Here is a 13,645-nt window from a genome sequence, read left to right on the forward strand (position 1 = left end):
TGTGCCACGATGAAACCAGTTCAGAGCCCACGTATTGACTTGTTGGTATTCATTTGTGCTGAAAATGCCCAACTCCATGGTAATTTTTACATCCTTTGGAAGATGCTCTGAGAATGTAAGTGGAATCTCAATGACTACAGTTCATTGTTGAATATGAGAAGTTCAATAGCTGTAAGCAGTTTCTGTCTCCTGACTGGACTACAAAATAACAGTGGTAATGAAATAAATGTGACCAACTCTTAATCTTATTCAGATCATTGAAGTGATTTCATGATATAAGCACAGTTCAAGCATTTGTAATTAAACTGTTATGTGCTTTGTCCATTTGTAATGTATTGTCTTTGCATAAATATCCTAATTTATATCAGCTAAGCCATGTAACTTTACTTAAGACAAAAATGTATTCACTGTTTATTTTAGAAAGGTATAAAATGTAATGTCTTATTTCTTAATAACTTTCCAAGCCATTTTTAAACATGTACTTGAAAGTGTTGCTTCAAATTTTATGCATCTTGATTTCTTTCCTTTCTCTTGTCCTTAATCTCTGTACCTTTAACCAACACCCCCCTGCCCCACCCCACAAAAAAGATTAAATGTCCAAATGAGTCTAGGATGAATTTGATGCCACTTACGTTTACAGGCATATAGTATGAGTCCATTGCTTTAGCTTCATCTTGTTGCCCTACTGTTTTAATGTACATGAAAGTCTTAAATAAAGATCAATAAGGGGTCTGCTCCTATGTTGTGTCAAATATAAGGACGCAATTGGTTTCACTCAGCTTGATTTGAGTTTCAGTGCTGCCTTATATAATTGCTGTTCTCCTTAGCAACAAGCCTGTGTGCTGAAGCAATAAAGCTGAGAAGCAGTGTCTTTTCATTGATCATGGCTGAAGATTTCTCCAATCACCTCTGGCATTAATTGTAAAATTGTATTTTTATGACTATTAACAATTGTGTTTATGATATAGTTCGCATTTTTGAGGTTTCCTGTGCTCATTTCACTTCTAGATTGATATAAATTGACGGGTGCTGATTAGTAGAAACCTGTATATTCTGTCTGTTAATCCTGAGTGTCTGCTACAGACATTTCATTTTATGGGGGTTGGGAAGGATAGGAAAGGCAGCAACTGGTCTTATGAACAGCAGTGTACATCAGCTTCAAGAATACTTTCAGGTAAAATTGCTGAAAACATGTGGCCATTTCAACTCTTGCTGCATTAATTTGAGATGTTAATATTCGTTGACTAGAACTCTCGGCGTTAAATTAGTTAAATGTTATCTACTAGAGAATGGGATTCCAAAAAAGGGTGAATATATGCATCAAATTGCCCAAATGGAAGGTGAACCTTGAACTTAATGTTCAGAATGTATTGCACTGGTACTGAGCTGCTTATTGCTACTGACTGGTAATCGATCTTTGACAGTAGTTAATTAGAAACTGGTAAGACTCTCTATTCAAAGATGTGACAACTGTATCCGTTGCCTTTTGAACATACTTGTGGTACAATCTCAATGAGTAAGGTCTTTTATTGATCACTGCAACCAGCTCAGTAGAAACTGCATTGTCCAGTTTTTCATAGCTTTATAATGAAAATTACAAATTATTGTGCATATGTTTTGCAATAGATTTATTATGTAAGTGAAATAGAATGACATAATTGGGACTTAGAAACTATTGAATGAACAATGTTTTGGACTTGCACAAAACTTGAATTACTGCCAAACAGAACCTCTGTGAGACTGCCCAGTTAATTTTGTGATCTTATTTTATTAGTCCAGCATGGTATGAGGTGGAGATAGCAAAGCATATTTACAAATAAATAACTTCTATCATACAGTCTGCCCATTTCAACATGTAGTCAGCATAATTTACTTTTCATCTTTGCAGTTAAGTAAGTTTTTCAATTATTCTATTAAATCTGAGAAAAGTGGTAGAATGTACTATTTTAATCACACACAAAGCTTTCATAATACTAATCTTTTAGTAACTTAAGTCACTGCAGACTTTTTTTTAAGTTAATTAAAATTTGTAATCAGCTTGATTCTTGTTCAACCTCCACAAACAGGTGAAAACCCCATCACCAATGGGGGCTCTGAATGAGGATTAGTAGTCATTTTGGCTGGCTGACCTGTTTCCGCCTCCTTCCTTACACTGGACACTAAGCCCTGTTACAACATTCAGTTGACTTGGCTGAGGCTGAAAGTTGAACCTAGTGCTTTCCTGGTCTTTGCGTTCACTGAGCAGTTCAGGAGCTTCAGCTTTTATACTGCCTCTTCAGTGGCCCACTAAAGGGAAGAGAATTTATTTATAATATATGCTGCAGTGTTTTAATATTGTGTCACTACAGTAATTTTTTAAGTTGACCTAAACTAATCCTGATGAGAGTGCAGAGTAATTTGTTCTCATCTTCCCCCATCCTACCTCTTCATTGTCATCTCTTCTTTCTCTCCCTTTGTTTTGGGAGGCAACTGGTTTCCACCAGGTTCCTCATTAGATGAATGAAATTGGGAACTTACCACAGTACTGGAGTGAACCTGCAGATGACCATGTTGACACAGCATGCTTGGGGGTAGTAGGCTATACTGTTGTACAATAAAAGCTTCCTTCTGCGTACAGAATTGTAATGCAACAATGGGTGATCTTCAAGGAGGTGATGTTTCAAATACACGCTAGGTATGTTTCAACAAGGGTGAAAGGTAGGAGAACCAAAATCAGGGGTTATTGGATGATGAGGGAGATAGGGAATATGATGAAAGAAAAAAGAGGGTATGATGCCTTCAGGTGAATTCTTCAAGCGAGAAGCAGACCAAGTACAATAAGTTGAGAAAGGAAGTGAAGAGGAAAATAAGACTGGCAAAGAGAGAATATGAGAACGCAACAGCAGTTAATGTAAAAGGGAACTCAAAAATCTTCTGCTGGTATGTAAATAGTAAGCAGGTGGTGAGGTGGGGTCTATTAGGGACACAGAAGGTGCATTATGCTTGGAGTTGCAGGGCAAGGCTTGAAAACATGATGAGTACTTTGTATCAGTGTTTACTAAGGAAGAGGATGCTGACAAAATATTGGTAGAAGCAGAGATGGTAGAGGTAATGGATTGGGTTGAAAATTGTTAGGCAGGTTGGACTGGAAAGGCTGCCTATACTTAAGAGTGGATAAGTCACCTGGTCCATATGGCTTGCATCCCAGGTTGAGTAGGGTGTAGATAGCAGAAAAACTTTTTCGTAAACTTCTAATCTTCCCTAGATAAGGGTAGGTGCCAGAGGATTGGAGAGTGACATCCTTATTCAACAAACAGGGTAAGGACATTCCTAGTAACTACAGGTCTGGTTAATTTAACATCAGTGGTGGGTAAGGTTTTAGAAGCATTAATCAGAGAAAAAAAATCACCAGGCCCTTGGAAAATTTTTAATTAATTAAGGATTACCAGCACAATGTAAAACGCAGATTTTTAATTTTTTGATGAAGTCAGAGAGAAGGATGATGAATGGACTGCAATGGTTGTTGTCTATATGGATTTTAAGAAAACGTTTGACAAAATGCAACATAAAAGACTGACTAACAATATTGGAGCTCATGGAATGGGAGAGTCAGTGTCAGCTTGGATAAAAAATTGACTTCAGGACAGAAAACAGTGAGAAGTGCTAAATGGTTGGTTTTCTGACTGATGGATATTAGAAGTGTTCACCAAGTATCAGTGCTGGGACTGCTTTTTTTAATGTATGAATGACTTGGATATTGGAATACAGAGTAAAATTTCAAAACTTACCAAACTTTGAGGTGCACCAAAGAGTAAGAGTGATAGCATTTCCAAAAGGCATCCGATAAAGTGCCATTCAAAAGATGCAAGATAAGGGCTCATAGAGTTGGGAGTAATATAATAGCAAAGATAGAGGATTAGTTAACAGACAGGAAGCAGAGGGTTGGCATAAATGGAGTATTTTCATGTTTGCAGGCAGTGAATGGAGTGTTGCAAGGATCAGTGCTGGGGCTCCAGCTATTTACAATCTCTATTAATGACTTAGATGAAGAGACAGAGAGTAATGTATCTAAGTTTGCTGATGGTGCAAAGCTAGGTGGAAAGGTAAGCTGTGGGGAGGATACAGAGAGGTTGCAAAGCGATATAAACAGTGAGTGAGTGGCAAACATGATGGCAGATGGATTATAATGTTGGGAAGTTAAGTTATTCACTTTGGTTGTAAGAATAAAGCAGAATATTTTTATAAAGGTGATAAACTTGTAAGAGTTGATATTCAAAGAGAGGGATTTGGGGGTTTCGTGTGTCTAGATCTTTGAAGATGGCAGAACAAATTGCGAGAGTAAATAACAAAGCATATAGGATCTTGAGCTTCAGAGATAAAGGTATTGAGTACAAAAGCAAGGCAGTTTTCCAGAGCCTTAATAAAGCTCTGGGTAGGCCACGATTAGAGTATTGCATCCAGTTCTGGTCACCACACTTTAAGGAAGGATGATGCCTGAGAAGGAGATTTGCCAGAATAGTTCCAGGAATGAGGGATTTTAATTACAACTTTAGATTTACTGATTTTAGTTCTTCTTGAAACGTAGGAGTTTGAGGGAGATTTGTTAGAGGTTTGCAAGATTATCACAAGTTTAGATAAGGGAAACAAAGAAAAGCTGTTCCCATTAGCTGATGATACAGGAACTAAGAGACACTGTTTTAAGATTTTGGGAAAGATATTAAGGGGGGGATGTGAAAAAGAACTTTTTTATTTACAGAGTGATAATGGCGTGTTGCCTTCAAGGGTGGTGGAAGTGGAGACAATTAATGATTTCAATAGGAATTTGAATGGGCACTTGAGGGAAATAAAGTTGCAGAACTGCAGGGATAGAGTGGGGAAATGAGACTGACTGGAATGCTGTACAGAGAGCTGGGTTTGACTGAATGAGCCAAATGGCCGCCTCCTGTAAGTTCTGACTCTAGGACTTCAGTGAGCATTGAATAAACTCAGTGCTGCTCTTGTTTGTTTTGGTTTTATGGAGCTGAATATATATATTTTTTTAACTTTGATTTCCTTTACAGAGCAACTGTGGTGAGAAGATCAGAATCCGCAAAGTGTTGATGAACTCCCCCGAGATAATCACTATTGGTCTGGTCTGGGACTCCGATCATTCTGATCTTGCTGAAGATGTCATCCATAGCTTAGGAACATGCCTCAAACTAGGAGATGTAAGTTGGTTATTAGTGTTTATTATCGGACAATAAGGAAACAACATCGAGTACTTTGTATCAATTTTTACAAAATACCAGTAATAACAAGGAACTGAAAGCTAAGTCAAGCAGAGGAACTTTGAAATAAAAACAGAAAATTCTGGAAAAACTCAGCAGGTCTGGCAGCATCTATGGAGAGAGAAACAGAGTTAATGTTTCGGGTCTGTACGACTCCTTTTCAAAGCTAAAGAGAAGTAGAAATGTGATGAATTTTATACTGTTTTAGAGACAGTGGAGCGGTTAGAGCAAAATAGGTCAGGGAGGTGGGAGCTCAGGAGAGATTGACAAAGATGTCATGGACACAAGACAAAGGGAGTGTTAATAGTCATGTTAAAGACTAATAAAGGTGCTGATAGTGGCATAAAGGTAGGATAGCAGAATGTGTTAATAGCAGAACAAGGGCCATTGCTCTGTGAAAGCACAACATAAAAATGTGACAGATGGCCCTGTGGTGGCAAGGGTGAGAGGGTGTGTTGGGGGTGAAAGTATTTTTTAAAAAAAGAATTTGAAAAATGAATAAATAAAATTTTAAAAATTGGATTGAAAGGTAGGTAAAGATGGAGGAGAGAGTTCATAGTCTGAAGTTGTTCAACTCAATGTTAAGTCCTGAAGGCTGTAAAGTGCCTAACCGGGAGATGAGGTGCTGTTCTTCCAGTTTGAGTTGGGCTTCACTGGAACGTTGCAACAGGCCAAGGATGGACATGCGGGCATTAGTGCAAGATGGTGTATTGAAATGGCAAGCGACAGGAAGGTCTGGGTCATGCTTGCAGACTGAACAAATGTGTTCTGCAAAGCGATCACCCAGTCTGCATTCAGTCTCCTCAGTGTAGAGGAGACCGCATGGTGAGCACTAAATACAGTAGACCAAATTGAAGGAAGTGCAAGTGAAGGATAAATTTTTCCAGGCCCAAGCAAGAGCATGAAGTGGCACTGATGCACAGAAAAAGAGTTGTGGGAGGGGGCCTGTGTAGCACTGGAATAAAGAATGTTCCACATACCCCACAAAAAGACAGGCATAACTGGGGCCCATGCGGTTACCCATAGCCACACCTTTTATTTGGAGGAAGTGAGTCAAGTTAAAGGAGAAATTGTTCAGTGAGGGTACAAGTTCAGACAGGTGGAGGAGAGCAGTGGTGGATGGGGAATTGTTTGGGCCTCTGTTCAAGGAAGAAATGGAGAGCCCTTAGACCGACCTGGTGGGGGATGGAGGTGTGGAGAGACTGGACATCCATAGTGAAGAGGAGGCAGTTAGGGCCAGCAATCCGGAAATTATTGATGTGACGTAGGGCATCAGGGAAATTGCTAATGTATGTGGGAAGAGACTGGAGAAGGGGAGAGGGAGTCAAGATAGGAAGAAATGAGTTCTGTGGGGCAAGAACAAGCTGACATGATAGATTTACCAGCACAGTGCTTTTTGTGGATTTTGGGAAGGAGGTAGAAGCGGGCTGTCTGGGGTTGGCAGACTGAGTTTGGAAGCTGTGGAGGGAAGTTCTCCAGAGTGACAGCCCTGGAAACAATGATTTAATCTTTGGTGACAGGGCCATGGTCCAAGGGGAGGTAGGAAGAAGTGTCTGAGAATTGGTGCTCAGCCTCTGCAAGCTAGAGGTCAGTACGCCAGACAACAACAGCACCACCCTTGTCAGCAGGTTTGATGATAAAGTCAGGATTGGACCTGAGAGAACAGAGTGCAGCAAATTCAGAAGGAGACAGATTGGAGTCAGTAAGAGGAGCAGAGAAATTAAAACGGCTGATGTCACACCGACAGTCCTCAGTGAAAAGATCGAGAGTGGGTAAGAGGCCAGTTGGCAGGGTCCAGGTAGAGGGAGAATGCTGGAGGCGGGTGAATGGATCCGTTGAACTGGGGGAGAACTCCTGCCCACAGAAGTGAGCACGGAGACTAAGGTGACAGAAGAAGAGTTCAGCATCATGCCCAGCCCAAATTCATACCTTGACTACAGCTCCTCACACCCTGCTTCCTATAAGAACTCCATCCCATTCTCCCAGTTCCTCCGCCTCTGTCGCATCTGTTCCGATGATGCTGCCTTCCAAAACAGTGTTTCTGACACATCTTCCTTTTCCTTAATCAAGAGCATCCCCACCAACTGTGGTTGACAGGGCCCTCGACCATGTCCGACCCACCTCCCACACCTTTGCCCCTCACCCCTTCCACTCCCTCCCAGAACCATGATAGGGTCCCTCTTGTCCTCACTTTTCACCCCACCAGCCTCCACATCCAAAGAATCACCCTCTGCTATTTTCACCAATATCAACATGGTGCCACCACCAAACACACCCTCCTCTCACCCCCCACTCTGCCCCCACCCCCACCTCTCAAACATTATAAAATCCATCACATTTCTACCACTCTTTAGCTCGGAGGAAGTCATGCAGATCCGAAGCATTAACTCTGTTTCTCTCTCCACAGATGCTGCCAGACCTGCTGAATTTTTCTAGCATTTCCTGTTTTCCAGCATCCACAATATTTTGTTTTTATTTTAGAGGAACTTAGAAGGTTTATTTGAAGCAAAGAAGTGGTAAAGAGAAAATAATGGGACTGAAGATAGGCAAATCTTCAGCATTATTTTCATTCCAGAGAACCTAAAAAAAATATTGGCAAGTGAATTTTAGATGCGTTTGCCATAATTTTCCAAAGGTCTCTAGATTCAAGAATTGTGCCTCTGGATTGGAAAGTTGTAAATGGCACTGTTGTATTTAAGAAGAGCAGGAGTCAGAACACAAATTGTGAACCCATCAGTTTAACATCAGCTGTAGGAAGGCTGCTGGAAATTATCGGAGACAGAGCACCTGGATAAGTTTGAAGTGATCAAAGAGAATCAACATGGAGTTATGATGGGCATGCGATGTCTGACTAAATTTGTTGAATTTCTTGAGGCTAGTAGCAAGGCGGATAGTAGTGTGTCTTTAGTGGTTGTCTATATGGCGTTTCAGAAAACATTTGGTAAGGTCCTACACAAAAGATTGTTAGCAAAAATGAAAGCGCAAAGAATTGGAGACAATCTTATTACATAGGCTGACAGCTGGTTCAGAGGTAGAGGAGACTTAGATTTGGGAAAAGAAGCAATGTTCTCTGATTGGTGGGATGTGACAAGTGGTGATGCTTGGGAATCTACTGGGGCCTCAGCTTTACATCGTATATGTTAATGACTTGGATGGAGAAGTAGGAAATTGTATATCTAGGTTAAGGGGCATAATAAGCTGCTTAAATGGGAGCATGAAGTTACAAAGGGACAGACACTAAGTTGAATGAACAACATTGTATTAGATGGAGTTCAGAGTGGAGAAATGTGAGGTAATCCAATTTGAACTTGAGAGAGACAAATTGGAATATTTTCCTAATGATGGAACTAGGAGCAGTGGAAAAACAAAGAGATTGGGTAAGGAATCATAATAAGCTAATGCACAGGCACACAAAGTAATCAGATGAGGAAGACAGATTTCATAAACTTGGCTTGTATTTCCATGAGTTTAAAAGATTTAGGTGTGATCTAATTGAAATCTTTAAAATTATGAGAAAGGTATTTGATTGGGTAGCTAGAGAGAGGCCATTTCCCACTGGTGGGAAAATCCAGAACCAAGGGACACAATCTTATATTAGAACTAGGCATTTCAGGCGTGAAATCCAGAAATCATACAAGGGGTAGTGGAAATCTGGAACTTTTCCCTTAAAAGGCTGTGGATGCCTGGTCAACTGAAGTTTTGAACAGTAAGATCAATAGATTTTTATTTGGTCATTGTATCAGGGGATAGGGATTAAACACAAGCAAATGGAGTTGAACCAGGATCTAATGGAATAGCAGAATAGGATTAAAAAGAGTTAAGTGCTGGAAAAACTCAGGCCTGACAGCATATGTGGAGGGAGAAACAGAGTTCACGTTTCAAGACCAATGTGACTCATCATTGGAACTGGGTTTGAGTTCTGATGAAGAGTCATATTGACTCGAAACGTGAACTTTGTTTCTCTTTCCACAGATGCTGCCAGACCTGCTGAGTTTTTCCAGCACTTTCTATTTTATTTCAGATCTCCAGCATCTGCAGTATTTTGCTTTTATTGTAGCAGAACAGGCTTGATAGGCTGAATGACCATTTCTTGTTCCTATGCTTTATTGTGTTTGCTAGCCGGAGCCACACTAATGACTCTTTGTCCATTTTTCATTTTTTAGTTGAATATTTGTTTTGTAGACATTTAAGCTTCATAAAGGTTAAAACTTGCCAAATAATTTCTAGATAGTAAGAAATCTGTTAACAATTGCATTCATTTAAATTTCAATGGCAAGTCTGTTGTCCACGTGACCCATTGTAGTAATCTTGATTTTAATGCAGTTTATTTAGTTTGCTTTAGTACTGCTTCTTTTGTCACTCATTTCAAACGCAGGTCAATTGCTTTAAGTTGGTTTGTAGAGAATTACCCTTTGTAAAACTTATTACCCTGGTTAAACCTAATAGAATTAGTAGAGTATTGGGAGTTAATAAAGATGTAAAGCTAACGTGTGTTCTTGGTTTAAGCAAGAGGTTTTATTTTGGCGTATACACAATGTGTTTATGATGGAAATTGGCTTTGAAATTACTGACCACAGCATACTTAATATTTTGTACATTTTTTTTGTATCTTAGAGCAGATTTTGACAACAGAAGGCTACAGGCTAATTTCTTTGAAGCTTTCATCATTGATGTAAATAATGAATTAATTTGCTACTTCAACCATTTGGCAGCGTTCACTGCATCACTTCAGTAAAACATTGTATACTGATGCAGCTCTTAAATTCTGCTTTAGGTGCTACTGTGGGTTAAAAATACAGTTATTATGCAAATATCTGCCTATGAATTTTATTTGTGCATTGGTATCGATTTTGTGAAAGAAAAGCTTGTTTCCAATATTGAGCCAGATTTCAATTCTGTGTTTGGAAAATGATATTAACTGTTTGCTGGTTACCAGAGCAGCACATAAGCTTACAGGTTTTTTTTTAAAATGCCGTTGTACCTAATGAAAATATTTGACACATTGAACAGGTATTTAGATGTGAAGCTTGAAGAAAGTCTTGGAATATCCATTAATTGCATTGCACTTTTATCTAAGTGGTAGCAGTACAGTCTGGAGTGCAGAAGTAAAATCAGTGAGGAACTGACTGAATAACTCAGTGGTCACAGCTTTGTTATGGTAACTGTTTGTTCCTTTTCAGTAGTTGTCTTGTCAATTTGAGTCTATTTTCCACATTCCACAGTTGATTATCGTGTTATTTCAGTGCTGTGGAAACAGCAAAAAACCGAAACTCTTCCTGAATTTCAAATGAATCATAGTTGTATAGTTCTGGGCCCTGAAAGACCTTTGTACTATTGCATTCAGATTAGAAACTGAAATCACTTTGCACCAGCTCTACAATTGTAGTGTAAGTGTAGGCTTAGTCCATTATCTAGAACCTTCATCAATTGTATTGAGGTTTTACTTTGGTGGACCAACATTCAATAGGCACCATTGAGGGAAAATATCTTGGGAAACATAATAGATATTAACAGAAAAGCTGATTATTGTTTAATGGAGTCGCTACTTTCATATTTTGAGACCATCACAATTCACTCTTGGCCAATCTTCAGTGAGACCGAAAGAGTATACCAAAGAATGCAGAAACCTAGTATTAGCCACAGAACTTGTATATGTTTCTCTCAGACCTCTTTTTCCCAGTCCTATGCATATTCTTTTACAATAACCTTTTTAATGAACAGTGACCTGTAAACCCCATTGGGTATCTTGCAGAACGTTTAGGAGCCTTGCTGCCTGCAACATAGTGTGATTTCCAACAAGGTCACACAATCAGCAAATGCAGCATTCTGTGCTCTGAAACAGAAAGATTGACTTGCATATAATACTGGCTAATTGTTTGATTCCAGATAATTTAATCAGTGTATTTGTTGTTGAGACAATGAAAGACTTGCCATTTTATTTTCTGAAAGGCTAGAATAATTAAAGCAAGGATTGATGTAGATATCTCTCTCCATTGTAGACTAAGGCTGCTTTAGATATAGCCCACAATTTCATCTAGTTCCTATGGATATCCTTTGTATTTTACAGCTGTTCTATCGGGTGACAGATGACAAAGCTAAACACACAGAGCTCTATTTGGTAGGGATGGTGTGTTACTATGGTAAACACTATTCCACCTTCTTTTTCCAAACAAAAATTCGCAAATGGATGTATTTTGATGATGCCCATGTGAAAGAGGTAGGCGTTCTTTACCTAAAATGCTGCAGTTTTGCATTGATGTATTTTAGTTTGAGTTATGATATTACTAGCCTTTAAGTGGCTGATTGCTTAAAGGTAGGGGATAACTGCAGCACATGAATAACTGTGATGGCCTTGTCTTTAGCTGTCTTATGCTTAGCTCATGTCTTTGCTTCCTCTGTATATGGTTTAGCATGGTGTTTAAACTGTAAATTTTGACAGTCATGTCTGAATGAATGCTGCTGGGAGGCAGCCACCCACAAATCTGCTTCCCAGCCCCCTCTCCTCCACCCGAACCTTGAAGCTGCTACTCAGTGAAGGAGTGCACAGATTTTAAGTGTCGAACGGTCAGAACAGTTTCCCCTTTCAATAATTCCACCTAAATGCAGCAATGTTTAATTCAGAACAGCTTCACTGATGGAGGGAATGTTGAGTAAGCTATGTTAACTAAATATATTTGTGTCAATGCAGCCTTTCTTATGGTATTGAATTGCCAGCTGCTTAAAAAAGAGTGTTGCTCCCTTTTACTAAAAAACATCTGAGCCCAAATGAATGCATTGTTTGCTACTGTTGCAAGGAGTAAATCGCTCCAGCTTCCTTACCACGCACACATACAAATAAGTTAACACATAACAAGTCTAAGTACAATTTAAGTTTTATGAAGGCCAAGTTTTTAGATGTTTCTGAATTATGAATGCCAGTTTAACAAAAATTGAAACTGTTTCAGTGTGGATAAGGCAATACAGTAACAACTCTAGTATTGCAATTCTTCATATTTTCAATTTAGATTGGACCCAAGTGGAAGGACGTAGTGACCAGATGCATTAAGAGCCACTATCAGCCGTTACTCCTTTTGTATGCAGATCCGAGAGGCACTCCTGTGACTGTACAGGATCTGCCCCTACCAGATTCCCATCAGTACAGCAGAACCTGTTATGACAGTGAAGATTCAGGTAATTACGACTTATTATTTTAAAGGCTTTAAAGAGGATGCAGGTAGGGTTTACAAGAATGGTTTCTGGGATGAGAGACTTCAGTTACATGGATAGGTTGGAGAAGTTGGGGCTCTTCTCCTTGGAGAAGAGAATATTGAGAGATTTGATTAAAAGTATTCAAAATTATCAAAGATATTGATAGAGTAATTAGAGAGAAATGGTTCTCATTGACACAAGGGGTGGGGGGGCGGGGGCGGGGGTGGGCATCGTTTTAAAGTGATTGGAAAAAGAGCCAAAGACATGAGAGAACTTTTTCATGCAGCGAGTGGTTAGGATCTGGAATGCACTGCCTGAAAGGATAGTGGAGGCTGGTGCAATCTTGGCTTTCTAAAGGGAATTGGATAAACAACTGAAGGAGGAAAATTTCCAGGGCTGTGGGGTAAAAACAGGGCAGTGCGACTAGCTAAACTGCTGCTGCAGAGATCCAGCACATAGCTGACAGGCCAAATGGCCTCCTTTTGTGCTGTAACATTTCTGTTTATATGATTATTCCTGAGTAATTAAAATCTCTCCAGTTGCATTTGGCTCAAGTGGCCAGATGGAGGAATGGGTCTGTAGGAGTGCCTTATTTCCAAGTTCTGCTCTAAACCACTCACCATCCCATCTTGGAAGTAAATTGCTGCTCCTTCAGCATCACTGGATCAAAATCCTGGAACTCCCTACCTAACAACACTGTGTGTGTACCTATACCACATGGACTGCAACAGCTTAAGAAGTTGGCTCATCACCACCTTCTCAAGGGAAAGTAGGGATGGGCAATAAGAGCTCTCCTTGCCATCAATGACCATAATTCTGTGAACTAATTCTTAATAACTGAAGTATGAATATGGCTTTTGTGTTGTGAAAATGGTCAGTTTTCCCAAATGTTCACCAGTTCCCTGTAGAGACTTCATATTTGCTGTTCGGAAAATTTGACTTTGCTGGTGAGAATGAGAGCAGTCTTTCCCTTTGTAGAGATGTCCCAGACTTTCTCATGCCTTTTTTGAAGGTTGTTCAGAGTGCTATCAATGGAGTCATGGAAGCAAATCATCACCTAGTTTGTGGGTCATAAAATAGAAAGAGTTAGATGATGCCCACAAAAAAACCCACTGAAAAATAACATTAGAAATGCAAAATTGGTAAATGCCAATGTTACTGCGATGCATGATTTTAATTCACAATCTGTACTGTGGTCACAGATTTCAGCT

The 13,645-nt window shown here is 39.6% G+C and overlaps 1 protein-coding gene across 9 annotated transcripts in view; it reads left to right on the plus strand.

Moving 5' to 3' along the window:
* Window positions 1–13,645, plus strand: part of usp54a (ubiquitin specific peptidase 54a) — a 143,231-nt gene that overhangs the window by 92,900 nt on the left and 36,686 nt on the right. For all 9 annotated transcript variants that reach the window (XM_041176211.1, XM_041176212.1, XM_041176203.1 and 6 more), the window contains exons 8-10: window positions 5,040–5,186; window positions 11,314–11,463; window positions 12,251–12,416. In XM_041176211.1, the coding sequence (XP_041032145.1) occupies window positions 5,040–5,186; window positions 11,314–11,463; window positions 12,251–12,416 (463 nt within the window). The remainder of the gene's footprint in view (window positions 1–5,039; window positions 5,187–11,313; window positions 11,464–12,250; window positions 12,417–13,645) is intronic.

Source organism: Carcharodon carcharias, chromosome 28, assembly GCF_017639515.1.
Source record: "Carcharodon carcharias isolate sCarCar2 chromosome 28, sCarCar2.pri, whole genome shotgun sequence".
In the NCBI taxonomy this organism is placed as follows: Eukaryota; Metazoa; Chordata; class Chondrichthyes; order Lamniformes; family Lamnidae; genus Carcharodon; species Carcharodon carcharias.